The sequence below is a fragment of the Lactuca virosa genome, chromosome 2 (genome assembly GCF_052849685.1).
Source record: "Lactuca virosa cultivar CGN04683 chromosome 2, Lactuca_virosa_CGN04683_v6, whole genome shotgun sequence".
Taxonomy (NCBI): Eukaryota; Viridiplantae; Streptophyta; class Magnoliopsida; order Asterales; family Asteraceae; genus Lactuca; species Lactuca virosa.
The window spans coordinates 87,192,688-87,215,389 of NC_136427.1; the positions used below are offsets into that span (position 1 = coordinate 87,192,688).

The 22,702-nt window shown below is 33.0% G+C and overlaps 1 protein-coding gene across 2 annotated transcripts; it reads right to left on the reverse strand.

The window, feature by feature from the left end:
• Positions 1-442: 442 nt before the first annotated feature.
• Positions 443-11,125, reverse strand: LOC145159262 (uncharacterized). 2 transcript variants are annotated; one of them, XM_079078199.1, is made up of 7 exons: positions 10,974-11,125; positions 7,358-10,169; positions 6,653-7,201; positions 5,815-6,369; positions 2,659-3,279; positions 818-1,582; positions 443-719 (listed from the first exon to the last, which is right to left on the reverse strand). In XM_079078199.1, the coding sequence occupies exons 2-6, from the start codon at positions 10,139-10,141 to the stop codon at positions 818-820; spliced, it is 5,274 nt and encodes a 1,757-aa protein (XP_078934325.1). In that variant the 5' UTR covers positions 10,142-10,169; positions 10,974-11,125; the 3' UTR covers positions 443-719. The 2 variants fall into 2 exon arrangements, with proteins under 2 accessions (XP_078934325.1, XP_078934326.1); XM_079078200.1 differs by lacking the exon at positions 5,815-6,369.
• Between the last annotated feature and the right edge of the window lie 11,577 nt (positions 11,126-22,702).

Here is a 22,702-nt window from a genome sequence, read left to right on the forward strand (position 1 = left end):
TAATGATCCTAAAGTGTTTTTTGTTTGGTTCCCAGTCATCTATTAGTAATGTTTCCAATTAATGGGTTTAAAACTGTTTAAGATTTTTGTAAGGTTATTATATATACGTAGTAAAAATCAAAATCAGATCAAACTAGGTCAAAGATGGTTTGGAATAGTTAAACCAGGTCAAACCTCGTCAAACCCTTTCCGCCGGTGATTTTCGGATGGAATATTCCACGGTAGTCTATCATAAAATCCGTCTGTAAACAATTTGACGGATTTCCGACGAACGCTGCCGTCGAATATGTTTTTTTTTTCTAGAAGTTAATGAAGGTTTAATTACAGAACAAATATCATTAATATAATAATAGAAGAAAGTTTTACATAGACGTAACGGGTAAACGAACAAATATCATTAATATAAAAATAGAACCAAATATTCAAAATATCACTAAAGGAATAACGATGATAAATGAATGTTATAATTACGAGTAAGAATCATGAGACAGGATTACGCAATTTAGTTTGAAAAAAAATGTAGTAAGGAACTAAATTCTACAAAAACTAGAACTAAAATAAGACATCATGATCTGTAATGCAACGAAAAAATTTGCATCATTATGATCTGATAAACATTACTTTACTGCCATTAACCTATAGAAAAAAAAAGGTTTTAGGTAATGTGGAGGATTTAAAAATAGACTTTACCTTCGATATCAGTGGTCTCCTTTGACTTCCTGCATAAGATATAAAAATATAAAGGTGGAAAATAGACATTGGTGACAACGTTTCCGATGTACCTTAAGAATGATAAAAGCAAGAAACATCAACATACCTATTCTTTGATCTTTATGAAGGAGTTGATGCCTTCCCCTACATACAATGAGCCAACACTTGTTTCCATTTCTTTTAGCTCTGGGGTTGCCGAATTTCCCTTGGTGAAAATCCTTATTGCACCGCATCTCTCGATTCTAAAAGTATTCAATAATGGCAAGGAAAAATCCTTATTTCCTAAGCAAAACCCCTTAAGACATGGAAGCTCATCAAGTATTAAGGACTTAAGATGCGGTAACATAATCTCATTCATTTTTCCTTGAGATATATCCTCTTCCTCTTTTACAATAACATTTTCTTCCTTAACGACTACCTCCAACTTGTTGCAGCAACTTATATGCAGCTCTTGGAGATGTAATAGACTACCAATCATGGAACTAGTAAAAATGTGTTCCAACTTATGACAGTGAGAAACAGAGACTCTTGTTAGTTTTGGAAACTCAAATGTTGTCCACGGATTGCTCTTCCATATATACCTGAGATTTTGTAGAAACACCAACTCAACTTTTGTTAGGTTGGGAAGTGTCACGACAGTTTGTGAATCATCAGAACCACTAGTTTTCCCTTCCAATGCTTCGAATACCTCCTTTACCAACTTACAGTTCCATACATGAATCTCTTCCAGCTTTTGCATTTGTTGCAATGCATTGTATGGAATAATCTTTCTAATAGTCCCATTATCTTCCAGATGGATTTTGGTGTCATTAAGGAAAGATGAAAGGATCTCTTCAGAAGTACCAGGGCTGGAGCTTGTATTTCTTACACTCTGTAAAGGCCAAAATTTGAATACACAAGGAATATGTTAGTGGTAACATAGATCCTAGTTCCAACAGAATTATATACGTGGACTCATATCTTGATGAACAACTTATGCAAGTAAAGAAAGTCAAAACCATCTACATATATCTAACATATTCAAGTAAAGAAAAGTGAATTGTCTACAAATCTACATTAGTTGTAGAATCCCTCTGGTCCACAAAACTAGCAAAAAGTTTAAGATTTTTAGTTATTGCAATCTATAAGCAGAAAATATGCTGTAACCTTTGCGCACAAGTAAACAGAAGAGGAAAGGAAGAACGGGGGAACAAAGTGAAACTGGAAACATTGGAGGAAAGAGACTAGCTGCCTAATTTTGATCTTGGTAATAATAATTGACTCCTATACTAAAAAAAAAAATTGCGTCACGCATTTCTTGGAAAATAGAAATAGTGTCCAATACTAAAACAGAGGATAAAAAACAATATTATGGAGAGTTTCCTAATATGCCCTTCAGCCTTTATTCTAAATTACTCCAACACAATCGTGTCCATGTTCGTTAAAGGATTGATGGAGGATTTAGATTGGTAATTCAAACTGCCACAATTGAAATAATTCTACTGCTATAGGTTATGCATCGATTGAAATCTATTAGTGCCATGACATATTCAAAAAAACACTTTTGTTTAATTTTCCTTTTCTTTTATGACAAGGACACCTAAAAATTATAACCCTTAGAACTCATTATTCCACAAATAAATATATAAACATGCATCTGCCTTAGACTGATTCTCAATAAAACCAAATAAATTACTTAGTGTTGTTCTAATGAAATTGGAAGCGTATGTAGAAGATGATTGTAACTGAAGAGACAATAATCTTTAAAGATTAAAAATAACTCCAACCGAAATATTTTGTTGGGTTACTAATTGTTGACCTCATCAAATAAGATATGTAAGGTTATTTCCCCTTCACAATTGATTCAAGTGACAACCTAAAATTTTACACAAAATAGTGTGAATGTGTCTCATGCTTTTACTTAGCATGATTTCTTCATTAGATGACGTGGAAAAATAAAAATTATACCTGATCAAAGTTAAGGTCGCATTGTTTAATATCTTCGCCTAAGCTTGTTTGCATATACTTGAGCTTCGGAGCTGTTGACCAACCACGTGTGAAAATTGTCATTTTTGGGCAATCACGAATTGTAACGTTGTCTAATATAGGCCACATGAACTCATTTATCCCCAAGAAGAAACCTGCAAGGTATGGTAGATTAACGAGTGATATGGACTTGAGATGAGGAAAGACCACAATATTAGACTTGGGTTTTTCTCCACTTTCTTCCCTCACAATTACATCCATTCCCCTGCAATTCTCTACTATTAACTCTTCAAGTTGCCCAAGGCTTTCTAGTGAGGAAAATGTGAATATATGTTCCACAAGGTCACAGTCTTTAATTTCCAGTATCTTCAGGTTGGGAAGTCGAAGAATAGTAACATTATTGAATTTTTTTATAGCACCATTTCCTTCATCAACATGAGTTTCAAAGACCTCCGTCATCGAGTTGCAAGACTCTATTTTCAGTATTTGAAGCTTTTGCATTTTTCCTACCGAATAAGAAGGAATCACACTTGATAAGGCATCACAATCTACTATTGTTATCTCTCTAGAGAATTGGCATAAGGACCATGAAACACCATCCACCTGAGCAAAGTAAACCAAAAATTGAAGTGAACATTATAACTAACTTTTGAACAATACAAATAAGACAAATTACATGATTGGTGCCTTTTGCTGAGGATTGTTAAAATTAATTAATCTAGACTTGGTTTAATAGTGGTTAAAATTAGTTAATTACGATCATTATGTTAACTAATATCCTTAAAGCATTGTGATGGTTCAAACTATGCGAAGAACTCTTAATTCGGTCATCAATTTTTAAAACGAAGACAATCATTAATCTTCAAATATTGCATCTAAGACATATCTATCCTAAAAAAAAGATTTGACAAACTTTGCTTTTTTTTTTTTTTTTTTTTTTTTTTGAAATATACATATATGCATATTTGAATGCCCATATATTTGCATCAATGCATATTTAGTATTTTTCTCAAAAAAAAAAAAAATCGAAACCAACACTACAATTGGACTCTAGTACCAACGTCGCAACTTGAAAACATTATAAAAAAAAAACTTACATCTCTCTTAGGGGCGGACCCAAGAATTTTCCGAAAAGGGGGCAATTTTTATTTATAACTTTTTTATGGGGGCAAATTTTTTTAATGAGTCAAAAATATATAATTTTGAAAAAAAAAACCTATTTTTTAATGATTTTTTTTTTGTTGTGGGGGCAATTGCCCCCACTCTAGGACCGCTCATGCTTTCTCTCCCTCTCTCTCTTTCTCTCTCTCTCTCTCTCTATATATATATATATATATATATATATATATATATATATATATATATATATATATATATATATATATATAGAAAGAGAGAGAGAGAGAGAGAAAGAGATATGAAAGTTCAATTGAAAAAAAATATATGAAAATACGAGAATGAATATAGACCACTCATTTCGAATCTACCGCTTAAACGGTATAACGTATCGGGACGACCAAAAAGGTAATATTCATATACGAATAAATATATTCATATATAAATAAGTATATTCATATATGAATAAGTATGTGTCTATTCACATGTGATTATTTATAACTTATTCCTATGGTATATATTTTCAAAAAAAAGTTTTAAAGGGCCTGAATCGCTAGTTTTTAAGCACTTTTGAAGAAAAAAAAAGTTAAAAAAAAACATCTATTTCAAATGATGTACACACGTACACATCATATTTTTCATATATGCTTATATTTTTAAAAGACAATTTAAAAAAAATCAACGAATTAAGTTCTTAATGTTTCAAGATTTAATGTATTACTAAAGAAAGATTGACAATTTGTTAATAAAAGCAATCATGTCTCGATGTTTATCAATAGTGGATTATTTGGGTTTGTTAAATCCCTACAAGGACAACTATGGGAAAGGCTACAAGCTTGGTCTCGTGGTTTCTTTCTCTTGCTTATATTTTGTTTTATATTTTCTTTATATGTTGTTTACATATTTTTTGTTTTTTAAAAAGAAAACCTTAAATGTATATAGACACAAATTAAATTTGTGTTGACACGCGACACGTACAGACATGAATTAAATTCATGTAAATTTGTGTCAAGTCACATGTCACATGAGTTAACTACAGTCGTATTTCATACCCAGGACCCGTTATACAATTCGTGATTCGTTCTTGTTTGCCAAATCCCTGTTGTGTAAGTTCGTGTCTTACACGTGTACTAGACATACAAACATGCATTTCCAGGTTTAGTAACGGATCCTTACCTCCTTCCACAATTGGCGTCATGAATCCCACCACCCTCCACAAAACAAAAAGTGTAAAAATGCATGTTTTACATGGTCCAAGGACCAACCATAAAAGAAAATGACACTACACGACCAAACACCTTATATTTTTCATAATTGTCGTTAAAATGTTAAAGCGCATAATTATTTTTACAAATAATTAAAGTAAAAAAGTTGAGTACAATCACTTAAAAGTATAAGAGTATATTTTGCCTTTACTGTGTTATTATAATTTAACTTACTTCTATATTAAGAATCATAAAAATAATTTATTAGAGTATACACATAATCATAATATTTATGTATTTCACATTTTGGTAGAAGACATAAATTTTAGTTTGATAAAAAAAAACAATATTTTTTAGGCATTTAACCCATTCTTCCGGTTAAATTACCTACCTTTAAATAGCACAAATTAAAGAGTGTAAGGGTTTAACTCTATACTTATACAATAAATTGGTAAAACAAAGTTATAATTTTTTTCCATTGTGATTATTAAGGAAACAATGAAAGATAATAGCAAACCTGGGAGGATTAATAGAAGGGTGAACATTTTCTAATTAAAAATAAAAACCTTAGTACTAGATGGTATGATAGATAACATTCAAATGAATGAGCCTATGTTATGCCTTAATTTGAATCACACTCGCGATTGTGCATATTAAATAATGAGTCGATTGGGTGGTATAGAAATTACAACCTCTTGTATATCTGTTGTTGTGCAATTTTCTAGAATAAGATAGATATGAGAGAATATTGTAAAGATGAGCACCGATTAAGGAAGTTAATCAAGAAAATAATTACTTCAAGTGGTAGAACATATACCTTAGATTGATCCCTAGTACGCTGGGAACCACCACCACCAATATGATTGAGATTTCTTAGGCAAGCAAGAGTTAGAAAACCAAGAACAGGGAACAAAGTGGCGCTTGTGTAGGTAGATCTAGTATTTTCTTTTCCTTTATCATCTCTATTTGAAACAACTACTTCAATATCATCACAAATTGCTATCTTGAGAATCTTTAGGTTTGAAAGAAGTTTTGCCATGAGAGGTGAAAACAAGTACTTAATGCTTTTACATGAGCTCATGTGTATGGTTGTGAGGTTGTGGAATGATTCTTGTTCTTGAAGAATTAAAAAATTATTCCAATTGCACTTCCACACATGACTCATGTTGTCCATATGCCTAATATCCAATTCCTCTAGGTAGGTAAGTAGTTGTTCATTATCATCAGTTGTTACTGATTCTATTGGCTCTATCTCAAACACCACCTCCACTTCTTTAAAATTCCACAACTTAAGTTGACGGAGGTTAGGAAATGAATATATATTAGATATGCACGGACCAACTTTTGATGCTCCTTCATTTGATATAATATTCTGCACATATCCCCACAAGAAAGGTGACTAGTAACTTCAATTTTAAAGGTGAGAAAGCTTTTCTTGATTCTAAATAATGTTTCAAAAAATATCTGGAAACAATGAATATGGTCAACCAATTAGACATAGTTAGATTTATCCCCCCGTAAAATCAAGGAACTTTTAATAAACTTATAGGAAGGTTTCAATTCTCCATTCCTAGTAATAATTTTTTGTTATTTAATTAATAAGCTACTATTGGTTCCCTGCAACAGTGGAAATAACTAAGATGTGAAAGCCATACCTCTTGCTCTTGTTTGATACTCTTCATCACTTCATTGTTTCTCCTAGTTTCTCCGTCGTTATTTATCCATATCCCCTTGAGTGCCCTCAGATCAAAATTGGTGGTGACCGGTGTGAATATATTTCTGAAGCTCTTACATGTTGTTATCTCTATGTACTCAACACGATGAAAGCCATCAATGAGGAGATGACGTTTCGACAAATTATTTACACCTTTTATACTCCATAACTCTCTTAGGTTTCCTAATTGATTCACTTGAATGCTTCTCAAGCTGCATTTGCTTTCTCCAATTCCACCTTCACAATCCAAGTTGATGTTGAATAACACTTTAATGGAACCACATCTCCGTAGTTGAAGATCTTCAAGATTATCCAACAATGGCAAGGGATTGCACGGAAACAGATTCACAAGATTATCACAATCGGTTACTTCAATAGCTCTCAACAATGAAACACTAATTTTTTCAATAATACTTAATTCACAAGGCCATATCTCCTTCAAATTCTCCATGTGACGAATATGTAGTTTCTCCAACTTAGGAATCACAACCTGCAAAATAGTCAAGCTTTAGCCCCGTCCAATCAAATCACAAATATTTTTTTGGGGGGAATTTCTCTAATTATTCAAATGAATGCAAAATTTTCAGGAAAAAATGTAACTGAAAAAGATTGTTTGAATTCTTTTGACAAAATATAAAGTGTTTACCTCTTCCCTCAAGAAACAAGATGTTTCCGAATTATTCTTCGAAAATATGCTTGTGAATTTTGGAATGGTGGCAAGCCCCAACTCCACGAGTTGAGGCAGCTGAATTATGTTGACATTACTGGACAAGCCCGATAGATTTGGTAGACAAATCAAAGAAAGAAGCTTCAACTTCGGGAATATAATTGTCTCTGCTCCACTACTCTCACTATGTATAAGTACTTCCATATTATTGCATGAGTAAACTTCGAGATGCTCAAGATTTTTTAAATCTTTTGCCACGCCAAGTGTAAAAAGGTGTTTCAACTTCACACACTCAGAAATGACAAGGACTCTTAAGTTGTAGAATGAAGAGAATCGAGAAGGATGTAAGGACGATTTCACATCAATATCTTCAAGATCATTCATATCATGCACACTTAAACAAAGCTCCTCTGTTTTCTCAAACAACTCATTCAGTCTAGTTCCCAATAGTTCTTCTTTTTTGATGGACAACTTTAATGTGTTTTGGGACGAGTGTTTTCTTTTTCTGAATGCTCCTTTCAAAGAACGTCCCACTGAAATCTTGAATTGTTCAAGATTCTCGAACGAAATATTTTTCGGTTGAGCAGTATTCTGGAAGAACTCAAATTCTAATATAGAAACATGCTCTAATCGTTCTTCCATTTCATTGTAGTTATCACCCATGAAATTAATCTCCTTGTGGTCGTCAACCCTCAAGAAAAACGAATCTCTATCATCAACTCTCATATAAAGCTCTTCAAGTTTGACCAAATTTCGAAAGACACCATTACCTATACGGAGACCAACACAATTTGTCAAATCCATGAGCCTTAGCTTCTTTAGATTCCCAATTGTGGAAGGCAAAAATTCAATGGCGGAATTAGCAACGCTGAGAACTTCAAGATTCAAAAGATTTCCAATCGAAGAGCAATCAAACATTAATGAGCAATGATGGAGATGAAGCACTCGAACGTTGGAGCATTGAAGTAATGATGGAAGCAACAGATGTTTCATGTTATCATATGATATAACCTGAAGGTTTTCCATTTCTCCATAAAAGCCTTCAGGAAACCTCAGTGACTCCTCTCCATCCATTAGTTTCAGGATTGAGAGGTTTGGAAACTTGAGATTTCCAGGAAACTCAAACATCCCTTTGCATGTTAACGAAATTCTTTTGCACAAGCTGCTCATATCATTTGCAGTTGTAGGCCAGCTTGAGATATCACCATGGTTGACAATTGATGCATGCTCGACTTCAGAAAACATGTCCAAAACAAAAGCACGCACCAACTTGTGCATCTTGACAAACCCAACGTCATCACTTTCGATCAACAAGTTGGCATGCATTAGCCGCTCAATGCATGTGTCCAACTTATTTCTTGCATGTCTCATAGTATACACTTTCTTAAATATTTTCAATCCCCATCCATACCTCACCAAGTCTTCGGTAGGAACATCAAAGCCTTCAGGAAACAAACCACAAAGCAAAAATATGGATCGAGTCTCCTGGTCTTCGATATTGTTGTAACTCATTTTTAAAACATCAGCCACAACATTGTCAGTGTCATGGTGCTCTAAACGAACAAGTGCATCTTGCCATTTATCCTTGCTTTTATTTCTAAGAGCATAGGCCATGTTTTTTATAGCAATGGGTAAACCACCACACTTCTCCACAATAGCTTCTGCTATCTTATTGAGCTCGTGATCAGCATCATAAGAAATTTCTACATACCGTTGGAACAAACTATGTGCTTCCTCTTCTGTTAAGATGTTGATGTTGAGAATTGAACTAGCTCCCATCATATTGCATACATTTCTATTGCGTGATGTCAGCAAGACCTTGAAGTCGATACCTTGATTTGGCAAAGGACTTAAACCAAGATCATAGAGATTAACAGGCCCCCATACATCATCAAGAATTACTAGGAATTTCATCTCACCTCCATCTGAGAGGGCCTTAAAGTGTTCATTAAGCTTATGAGCTCTTGCAGTTTTAGTGTCTTCTTTTAACTCTAAGCTGAGGTACTCTGCAATAGATTGCTGAATAGAAATGGGATCTGTTTTTACCCCTATAACTACCTCGATAACAAAATTGAACATTTTCTTATCTTTCACAACCTTCTTCAACCGTTGCATCATTGTCGTCTTCCCCACTCCACCCATCCCCAATAAGGCTATCATGTGGGATTTGTTGTTTGGTCCGAGTGCTTGTAGTGCATTCATGAAAATCTGCTCTCTTGATTTGAATTCATTGTGATCACTTGATGGGGTAGACGTGGATTCCTTCATGAAATCAACTTTTCCCAATGGAACTGGCTCATCACTCCAAGCCATCAGAGATTGTTGTATTAAGAGACTTTCAATCTCCTCAATCATCTTGAAGGCTTTCCTTCCGAGCTGATGCCTAATCATTAGATTGAGAGAAATGCCAATGTCAATAGGAGTGGTATCCACCTTGGTTTTAATCTTTTTTACTTCTTCCAACCAACCCACGACTTCGGCTGGAACCTCAAGATGACTTCTTCTATTCCGATCCATGTGCTGTTCTACATCTATTCTTGCATCATTCAGCTTCTTCATTTTGATATGCAACTCCTTCAAATATTTTTTGTAGGATATGAGGTAGGGGAGGTGTTTCGTGACTGGAACCATCCAAACAATAACAAACAGTAACAAAACCCCAAGTCCCATTAGAATCGGGTATGGGGGGAAGTAGGATGTTGGCCAGCCGAAGTTTATGGTGATTGGATCCATGTCATCATGTTTAATCATGGCAGCATCCATTGCTCACTATTCTTAATTCTGGTAGCACCTACACATAAATCGAGAAATACACCGATGATGCAATCTGTTCAAAGTGTGTACCTCATATAAAAAATAATTTTGAAGATATTGTTTTGACAATCAAAATAAATAAATAAATAATGATTTTTTACAGGTCATTTATGAAACAGTAAAAATATGATTCACTTTGGACAATTTTAGACATGATTATGGTAATAGAAATCAAGAAATAGGTTTTTCATTGCTTAATTATATAGAAACACCAAAATTTTGATTAAGTTTTGGTGTGTGTGTGTGTGGATGGGGGGTATTTTTATTGTGTTGCAACCTTGTTTTCTTTTTTGGAATGAAAAGTCGTTTTATTTGCAAATTACCTAAGTGCCTTTTTGATTGATTCTACTGCTTCGGAACAAATATGAGTGTTTTTGTACTACATTAACCTTAAAAAAGAGATGAATAAACATGCTAAATATCTACTAAGAGAAAGTGAAATTGAATGAAATTGCAATAACATCCTTCCACGAGCTAGCGTTAAAAATTTCATTGTCAAACATTCCTCAAACCCCAGCATATGTTTATCTTAACCAAAAAAAGAGGAAAACAATAAAGAAATTAAGATCAATTGCAAAGATTGATATTCAACACTGTCTTAATACTTTAAGCATCAAATTAGACAGATTAAACTCGTAATCACCAAGTTTGGACAAAAAATGAAAACTAATTTGTTGATATTAGCTTGGTGCTTTTCAAACTGTAAAGATCACAAAACTAGTCTAATAATAACAAAAAAGATCATAGGTTACTACTGAATATTAAAGTGAAAGAACATTACAGATACTTGAGCGCTTGAACAAACTGAGGCGTTGGAACTTAACTAGTACTGAGAGTCTGAGCAAGACGAGAGCTCTTTAAACCACAAATTGAAGAAAAGATAAAATGTGTAGCACATTCTTTAACAAATTGCTCCACTAACAGTCACTTTGTTCTTTGGGTCGCCCCCAGCTGTCTGCCATCCTTACTTTTCAATTATTCCAGCATCAACACTTTTTAGTATTTACTCTTTTTACCCTGCAAACAAAGCAATTTCACCAATTGAATACAGAAATTAAATATTTTTCTATTTTTGTTTTTATGCATCTTTTTAATTATATAAAATAATAATATATAAAATATATTAAATTTCTTTCTTGACATTTACCATAATCTAACGAGTAGAAGGATGGATAAACGCAAAAGATAAAATAATATTTGATTTTTTATTGGATACTTACTAACATTGGATCACAAGATAACCGATACTCTTAAAAGTTTTTCAAAAGTTTATTTTTGCATTAATAGGTTCAAGGAGTCTCTAAAACCTATTAATTTTATTTTTGCATTATTACAATAATTGAATCATTCTTAAAAGTTTTTCAAAAGTTTAATCACATAAAGACATGTCCTTACTAAAACTCAACTTTATTTTATTTCTCAAAAAACTCTTACATTTTTTCTATTTTTTTCCGATTTAGCCCTTACAATTTTTATTTTCTCGATTTACCCTTTACCTTTTCTTTTTGTCGATTTACCCCTTACATTTTTTTCATTTTTTCAGATCAAACATCAACTTTATATTTTTATTATCTAAAAAAACTCTTACATCTTTGTTATCTTTGAATATTCCTTGCATCCGGTTCTATAATTCCATTGCAGGTTCCTTCAGCTTCATGGTGGGTTGGAGTAAATATAGAGAGGTGGTCATGTAAATCCATTGGTGGAAGATTGGTCAAGAACATTGTAAGTTCATGTAATGACCCAAGACATGCAACAATGATCAATTTAATTAAGGGTTATCTTTATTGACTTTTTTATGTTGGTTATCGTGAAAGAATGGTAAAAGTTGTTCCCATTGTCTTTTTTATTACCAACTTAATCATCTCACTTAACTATATGGTGTAGTTGAAGCATGTGCAATCTAAATTTGAGATGTTAGAAGATCACAAGCAGCAACGATAGGTGAGTTAAGCGGACTATTATTATTTATTAAATTTTCCTTTTTCTCAAGTATTAATTGTATTTTTTTTTTCATGAACATAATGGTGCTTAGATCTATTTGGAAGAAAGGGTCCAAGGAGAAGATAGTTTAAATTCTAAAATTAAAGAGTTTGATATCCAATTGTCCATAGAGAAAGAGGAATATGGATCTTAGCCCATTTTTATTTTTTTACTAGAACCTTTTCAGCCACATATTTTTTATTTCTTTTTACAATTTTAGTTTTTATTTCTGAATTTTCTCCAAAATTAGGAAGTTTGTGAAGGCATATCATTGCCACTTATGGATACAAGATGAGCTGAAGAGGCATAGATCTATTTCCATTTTCTTATATTTTCTTTTGTTCCCATCTGCTGTTCTAATAATTGTTACAATATTTAGGTCATAATCTAGTCTTGAAAGACCTGGATCAGATTGGTTTTGATGCAAGAGCTGTTGCTATTAAAGAAAATATGATATTGAAGAAAATATTAGCATCAATATATTAAATGATGAAGAGACTTTAGGAAATTTCTTAATGAGCCGCAAATATGATAATAAAGGTTCACCAAGAAAGAATGAGATGTTTAGCAATCATTTACTAGGCATGAAGGACCAATATAAGGATTCCCCTAGCAAGAAAAGGATAATGGTTTATGTTAATGAAAAATCAAAACAAGGTATATTTTATATTAAAGAACATTTATGGTTTATTAAATTTTCTTCTATTTGAGACAATCTAATAAACTTATTTTCTTTTGGTGCAATAGGAGAATGGGTTAGTAGAAATATGAGATTTGAAGCTAAAAGGCATTCTAGATGGGACCCATATCTATTTGAAATAGTGTAATAAAGTGATATTCTTCCGAGCTTCCTCTTATTATTAGATATAGTTAGCAGCTGTTAGTTGTTCTTAGGTAATGATAACAACCTAATGGTTGATGTTACAAGACCAATATTATGAATTGGTAACTATTCTAAAAGTCACCGATTTTCATCCTTACGTAAAGAATCATTCTAAAATCACCGATTTTCATCCTCATGTAAAGAATCGTGATTATGTTTTTGATGTAAGAATTTTGAATTATTACTAATAAAATTTTGTTTTTTTATTACATTGTATTGTATATTTTCAGTGTTTGGTGCATTTGTAATAATAATCGGTGGCTATAATAGGTGTCTAGTTCCTTGACCATTAGATGAAAAATAATTACTATTTAAAAAAAACTTGAGTGTATAGAAACAGTTTATAGGCACACTTATTGGACCAAATGTTTTATTACAACTACACTTTTTGGCAAAAATCAGAATAAAAATAAATTAATGTGGTCGTTGGATCAACAATAGTCACTATCAAAAAACGCATGTGTCTCTAGAAAGACTTTATAGTCACATTTTTCGTTAAAATGTTTAATTACAATAACACTTTTGCCACGTTTTTTTAATCGATTTGACTAAAAACTCAATAAAAAATAATTTATGTGACTAAATAATAAATATGACCACACTAACAATAAATTCATGTGGACGTTGGATGAACAATAGTCACAAGATAAAAATGATTGTGTATTTACAAATCGTTTATGAACACACTTATTTGACATAATGTTTGATTACAACAATATTTTTTCAACGTTTTTCTTAAATCGATGTGACTAAAATCTCAATAAACAATATTTTTACGACTAAATAATAGTAAAGGGAACACAAAATATAATTGCATATGGTCATTAGATGAACAATAATCACTATAAAAAGAGTGCATGTTTCTAAAAAGAGTTTATAGTCACACTTAATGGATGGAATCCTTGATTACGACAAGAAATAGTGGTACCCTTTAGCCACACTTTTCCGGTAACTACGACCACTAAATTTCAATGTGTTCGTATGATACCTAAAAAGACACGGTCTTTCATCTCATTTGAGCTGAAAAAAATAACGTGTGTCTAACGATATATGGTCACACTTTTATGGTGTGGCCAATGCCGATTTTTGTACTAATGTAGAAAGAATCTTTCTTTGCAAAGAAGACGGTAAGTTATCAATATCTCTACTTATTTGTAAGAAGATTAGAGCAATCCGTTGAGGTATATATATATATATATATATATATATATATATATATATATATATATATATATATATATATATATATATATATATATATATATATATATATATATATGGGAGCGTTCAATCGAGAACATTTCTTATCGCGAGAACATTTGAGAACAAATTTGAAAAACACAACTTTTTTAATTAAAATTATAAAATAATATTCATATAAATCAAAAAATAGTTACAAACAATTAAAAAACTCACTAACTAACACCACTCACCACCCAACCAACACCACCCACCACCACCACGCGCCACCACCACCCATCACTAACCACCACCACCAACTACCACCCACCACCCATCACTACCCACCACCACCACAACCACCAACCACCACCCGCTACCACCATCACCACCCATCACCATTACCACCCAACCACCACCACCTGCCACCACCACCCACCTCCACCACCCATCACCACCGCCCGCCACCACCACCAACAACCACTACCTACCACCCATCACCACCACCCGCCACCACCACTCACCACCACCACACGCCACCACCACCCATCACTACCCACCACCACCACCCACCACCACCATCACCACCCAACCACCACCACCCGACACCACCACCCACCTTCACCACCCATCACCACCGCCCGCCACCACCACTAACAACCACTACATACCACCCATCACCACCACCCGTCACCACCACCCACCACCACCACCACCCACCACTACCCACCACCACCAACCACTACCCACCACCCATCACTACCCACCACCCACCACCACCACCCACCACAACCACCACCACCACCACCATCAACCACCACTCGCCACCACCACCCATCACTACCCACCACCACCAACCACCACCCACCACCATCACCCATCAGTACCCACCACCCACCACCCGCCACCACCATCACCACCAACCACCACCCACCACCCACCACCCATCACTACCCACAACCACCACCACCACCAACCACCACCTACCACCACCATCACCACCCACCACCATCACCACCCGCCACCATAACCACCACCCACCACCATCACCAGCCGCCACCATAACCACCACCCACCACCACCACCACTCGCCACCACCACCCATCACTACCCACCAACACCAACCACCACCCACCACCCATCACTATCCACCACCCACTACCACCCGCCACCAACACCACCCAGCACCCACCCACCACAACCATCACCACCACCAACCACCAACCACCACCCGCCACCACCATCACCACCTACCAACATCACTACCCAACCAGCACCACTCGTCACCACCACCCACCTCCACCACCCACACTCACCACCCACCAAAACCATTACCTGTCACTATCACCACCACTTGAAACCACCCACCCACCCACCACCACCCATCACCACACACCACCACTACCAATCACCACCACCCCGCCTATACCATCCGCCACCACCACCCTCACCCCCACCTACAAATATTTGTTATTGTGTTTTTGATTCACTAGTTTTTCATGTGTATTTAATCACATGTGATTATATGTATCGAGTCACATGTGATTCTATGTATCGAATCATATGATTTATATGTTATTAAATACATATAATCACATGTGATTAAATACACATGAAAAACTAGTGAATCGAGAATGCAAAAATGAATATTGTCCACGTAAATCATTTGTGATTAGATACATATACATACATATGATTAGATGTATTTAATAAAATATTATTTACGTGGGCCGTATTTATTTTAGTGTTTTCGATTTAATAATTGGCATCGTGTATCTAATCACATGTGATTATATGTATTTAATCAGATATGATTTATATGGACAATTTTTGTTTTCACGTGTTGATTCAATAGTTGTTCTTGTGTATTTAATCACATGTGATTATATATATTTAATCACATATGATTCGTACGGAAAATATTTATTCTTGTTTCGATTCAATAATTGTTCTAATATATTTAATCACATGTGATTATATGTATTTAATCACATATGATTTATGTGGACAATATTCATTATTTCGTTCTCAATTCAGTAGTTATACTCATGTACTTAATCACATGTGATTATATGTATCAAATCGCATATGATTTATATTGATAATATTCATGAGTCAATATTTTTTCTTATGTATTTAATCATATGTGATTGTATGTATTAATCACATATGATTAATGTATAAAAAGAAAGATTATTTAATAAAAAACGCGAAAATGAATCTTGTGTATAGAAATCATATGTGACTAAATGTACAAGAACAACTATTGAACAAGAATGTGAAAATGAATATTGTCCATATAAATCATATCTAATTAGATACATATAATCTCTTGTAATTAAGCACACAAGAACGACAACGGAATCGAGAACGCGAAAATAAATATTTTCCACATAAATTCTATGTGATTAGATACATATAATCACAAGTGATTATATGCATTTAATCACATATGATATATGTGGAAAATACAATTCAATAATTGTTCTTGTGTATATAATCATATGTGATTATATGTATCTAATCACATATGATTTATATAGATATCATTATTTTTTGTCCGTATAAATCATATGTGATTAGATACATATAATCACCTATGATTATATGTATTTAATCACATATGATTACAGTGGACAAAGAACAATTATGGAATCAAGAATGTGACAATGAATCTCATCCACATAAATCCTATATGATTGGATACATATAATCACAGTTTTCGACTGAATAATTGCTTTTGTGTAATTAATCACATGTGATTATATGTATATAATCATATATGATTTAAGGTGGACAAGATGCATTTCTTCCTTCTCGATTCAATAGTTGTGCTCATGTACTTAATCACATATGATTATACCTATAATCACATTTGATAAAATACATGAGAACAACTATTGAATCGACAAAGCAAAAATGAATTATGTCCACATAAATCATATGTGATTAGATTCATATAATCACATGTGATTATATGTATTTAATCATATGTGATTAGATTCATATAATCACAAAGCAAAAATGAATTACCTCCACCACCCACACCCACCCACCACCCGTCACTATCACCAGCACTTGCAACCACCCACCCACCTACCACCACCCATCACCACACACCACCACCACCAATCACCACCACCCCGCCTCCACCACCCGCCGCCACCACCCCCACTTACAAAGATTTGTTATTGTGTTTTTGATTCAATAGGTTTTCTCTTGTATATAATCAAATGTGATTATATGTATCGAGTCACATGTGATTATATATATCAAATCATATATGATTTATATGTTATTAAATACATATAATAACATGTGATTAAATACACGTGAAAAACTAGTGAATCGAGAATGCAAAAATGATTATTGTCCACGTAAATCATATGTGATTAGATACATATAACTACATGTGATTATATGTATTTAATAAAATATTATTTACGTGGGCCGTATTTATTTTCGTGTTTTTGATTTAATAATTGGCATCGTGTTATAAATCACATATGATTATATGTATTTAATCACATATGATTTACATGGACAATATTTGTTTTCACGTGTTGATTCAATAGTTGTTCTTGTGTATTTAATCACATGTGATTATATATATTTAATCACATATGATTCGTATGGAAAATATTTATTCTTCCATCGATTCAATAATTATTCTAATATATTTAATCACATGTGATTATATGTATTTAATCACATATGATTTATGTGGACAAGATTTATGTGATTATATGTACCCACCACCATTACCAACACACAACACTACCACCAACCACCACCCATCAATACCACCACCATCCATCACCACCACCCACCTCCACCACCCATTACCACTGCTCGTCACCACGACCACCACCTATATATGATTATATGTGATTAAATACATATAATCTAATCACTTATGATTAAATAATGAGAACAACTATTGAATCGAGAAAGCATAAAACGAACAATGTTCTCATAAATCATATGTGATTAGATACATATAATCACATGTGATTAAATGTACTTAATCACATATGATTTATATGTACAATATTCACATATGGTTAACGTTGTAAAAGAACAACTATTGAATCAAGAATACAAAAATAAATCATGTCTACATAAATCATACGTGATTAGATACATATAATCACATGTGTATTTAGTCACATGTGATTATATGTATTTAATCACATGTGATTTATGTGGACATAATTCGTTTTCGTGTTCATGATTCAATAGTTCTATTGTATTTAATCACAACTGATTAAATGTATTTAATCAAATACGAATAAAATGGACAAAAAATAATTATTGAATTGAGAACGTGAAAATGAATCTTTTCCACATAAATCATATGTGATTAGATACATATAATCACATGTGATTAAATGTGATTAGATATATTTAATCCTATATGTCATTATCGCGCTCTCGATTCAATAATTATTTTTTGTCAACTTTAATCATATGTGATTAGATACATATAATTACATGTGATTATATGTTTCCAATCACATATGATTTATATGAACGATATTCATTTTTGAGTTTTCGTTTCAATAATTTTTCTCATATATTTAATCATATGTGATTATAAGTATTTAATCATATGATTATAAGTATTTAATTATATTTAATCATATGTGATTAGATACATAAATCATATGTGATTAGATTCATATAATCACATGTGATTTGACGTATTTAATCACATATGATTAATGTGGATAAAGATTTGTTTTCGCGTTCTTGATTCATTTTTTCCAAATAAAATCATATGTGATTATATATAGCCAAGATTTTTTTTTCCAAATAAAATCATATGTGATTATATATAGCCAAGATTTGTTTTCGCGTTCTTGATTCATTTGTTTTCGCGTTCTTAATCACATGTGATTGTATATAGATAATCACATATGATTTATATAGACAAGATTCGTTTTTTCCAAATAAAATCATATGTGATTAGAAGCATATAATCACATCTGATTAAATTTATTTAATCATGTATGATTAAAGTGAAAAAAAAAAACAATTATTGAATCGAGAACGTGAAAATAAATATTGTCTAGATAAATCATATGTGATTAGATACATATAATCATATGTGATTATATGCATTTAATCACATATGATATATGTGGACAATATTTATCTTTGTGTTCTTGATTCAATAGTTGTTCTTGTGTATATAATCATATGTGATTATATGTATCTAATCACATATGATTTATGTAGACAATATTTATTACTCTTTTTCCATTCAATAGTTGGTCTCATGTATTTATTCACATGTGATTATATGTATTTAATCACATATGATTTATATGGACAATATTCATTTCCACGTTTTTGACTCAATATTTAGTCTCATGTATTTAATCACATGTGATTATATGTATTTAATCACATATGATTTATATAGAAAAAAATATATTTTCGCGTTCTTGATTCAATAATTGTTCTCATGTATATAATCACGTATGATTAAATTTATCTAATCACATAGGATTTATATGGACAAAATTCACTTTCGAGTTTTAGATTTAATAATTTTTTCACGTATTTAATCACATGTGATTAGATGTATTTAATCGCATATGATTAATTTGGATAATGATTTGTTTTTGTGTTCTTGGTTTAATATTTGTTATCATGTATATAATGACATGTGATTGTATGTATCTAATCCCTGAGCTTGCCTTGTTTATTCATTCTTCACAAAGTTTCACTCGTGAAGATTCTATCTGTCAGAGTCTCTAGTCAACTTCTCGAATCTAGGATGTAGAGTTTGAATGAATGATCCTAGTTAATACTCGTACTCAGCGGGGTTTGGTATGTTCTTTTTTGCTCAAGACATTTTCTTCCACGTTAGTCTTGTCACAATGTTAACAAATTTAACACGTCATAATGATAACGATTCTCCCATTTACTTCATTTATCCAACACAACTCATCATTTCTACATCGTGATGAGTTATTTTTATATGAAGAAGCGTTGGAGATTTTGGTGATCTGTAAAGATGGTGTACTTGGTACAGTTTAGGTAAAGTCTTTAACTTTTTGAGACAAAGCTATAATTCCCAACTCATGTTTAATGTTAGTGTGGTTGTTTTTATGCATTTTTTGTTGTATGATGACATAGGCAAAAACCTTTTCTTGATTCATCTAACTACACCTCAATCCTTTATGTACATGACGTCGTACGAACATATGCTCTGTTCTTTCGGAAAGATAGGATTAGTTTGTTACATAGTAGTTGTTCCAACTTCCGAAATGCAATTTCTTGCTTACCTTCCCATTTGGACTTTGTTTCCTTTGGTGTCTATACAGTTGGCGATTAGGCTACCTTAGAGAAGTTCCTTATGGATCTCTGGTAGTAGCCAACATCAATTCCTTTGTTGTTAAAATTCCAGCGTTCATTTCTTGGGAAGAATTTTTCACTTAATCTTCCACATTTGATCAAATCCTTCATATTTGATTAAATCCTTTATCAAATCCTTCACATTTGATTAAATCCTTCACATTTTTATCAAATCTTTCACATTTGATTAAATCCTTCACATTTTGTAAAATCCTTCACATTTGACTAAATCCTTCACAACAATGCATAAATCATGGTGAGTAGAGAAGTTCACAACAATCCATAATTTTATTTTTAGGGTGGATAGGAAACTTTAGGTTTTTCTCCGACTTGTCATCATAAATGACCATGGCTTTCTCACGGGGCAGGTTTATTCGTATAGTTTTTTTGTAGTACGGCTCTAGACACAATGGGGAGGTAGTCGACTCATACCTATGATAATGTGAAAGCTTCCGCTCGGAATTTGCAAGAAGTCATATGAGAAAAATTGATCGTTCATGGTTACTTTATCAGTTAAAAAGGGGTTGCATAATGAATTGGCATGATACAAACATAATCGTTTCATGTAGAGAATGTTATTGGACTTTTGATGGACATACGCATGCGATTGACGTGAAAACATGATCTATCATATGTTAGGATGAAATTTATTAAAATTTCACAAGTAGATTTTTGACATCTCACTAGTTGCCTATACTTTACAGGTTTCTTCCAATATACTGGATTCATGACTTAGAATAGGTTTAAGTTTAGGTTTCACGAAGATTTCTATGCATATCTAGATTACAAGTACTTCGGTATACTAATGGTTAATGAGAAACGCACCAATTACTATTGATTGTTCTTGGTTTTCATTTCTTGTTCCGATCATAATTGCTCTGACTCGTGATCTATCTCCTGGTTCTTTAGTCGTGGGCAGTTTACCTCAAAATGCCCAGTCTCATCATTTTCATAACAAGATTTCCTCCACTAGTGCTTGTTCTATTTATGCATCTCATCTTTTAGTAGTATACTTCTTTAAGCTTCACCTTTAGTGATTCTCAGGTCGTGGCATAAGTGGAGTCAATGCCTATGACATTATTTTGTATGGTGATTTCACTAGGTAAGGGTTGCATCCTTAAAAGTGTAGGTGGCAACTTAACATGATAGATTTCTACACCGGAGCCGACATGATATATTGATTCTATATTTCCTATCCAAAGCGTCATTATATAATCACTTGTGGATCTCTTATGAGACATTACTTTGTCTCATTACAATTAGTTCAAGGAGAAATGAGTCGCGTGAAAATATCATTGTAAACATAAAGCGATAGTATTACAATTCTGTCAAACGTGTAGAATTGGCGTGGACTCGCCCAAGATTGACTCTACTATGCGTATTACGTGTAGTGAGCTTTTCAATACTTCTAATTAGCTTGAATTAAGATATTTTGGAAACTAGAAAATATTTCTAACAACTTTAATGTTTCACGTTTTTATTGAGTCTGCCTTTTTATCCTTCGAATAGGGTCACAAAAGAAGAAGGGTAAGTATAGGTGTCCATCTTTTAAACTTGTATGGTTCAAACATAATTCGGACTGTCCACAATAGAAAGAAATGGATTGGTTGAATACCGTGGAGTTCGTAATGATATGTGAATGCGCGTATTTTGCAAGGTATTCCTACAATATCTAACATAAGCATTCGTAGGATCTCATAGCCGAATAATTATCATTCTGAGATGAACTTCGGACATGATTTATTTTTATGAAAGTTATAATTTCATGAGGATTCTAAGTAAATATTTTCCACATATTCGTAGGCATTCACTAAAATTTTCGAGAGTTCTTAAGCGTTTCGAACTGTGATTTTCCTTCAATATTCTGGATTCCAAGCATTTTAGTCTACCAACAACCGAATCCAAGCTTGATTGTGCATCAGTCTAACCATAATTAAACATAGGTGATCAATCTATGTCTGGTTATGTTTCGACCCATGTACAACCAACTTAGCTAAGGTGTTTGACCTAAAACCTTATGTTTTATTAGCATTCTAGGGTTGGCGATTACATATGTATATATGTATAACCCTATATTTGTAGGTTAAAGAATATACTAA

Bases quoted from the DNA above. Each gene is read 5' to 3' on its own strand.
- LOC145159262 (XM_079078199.1), bottom strand. From the start codon at position 10,141: ATGGATGCTGCCATGATTAAACATGATGACATGGATCCAATCACCATA. The intron at 6,370-6,652 runs GTATGGCTTTCA...GGATATGTGCAG, and splicing joins GTATCAAACAAGAGCAAGAG to AATATTATATCAAATGAAGG. The intron at 3,280-5,814 runs GTATATGTTCTA...TACTTTGCTCAG, and splicing joins GTACTAGGGATCAATCTAAG to GTGGATGGTGTTTCATGGTC.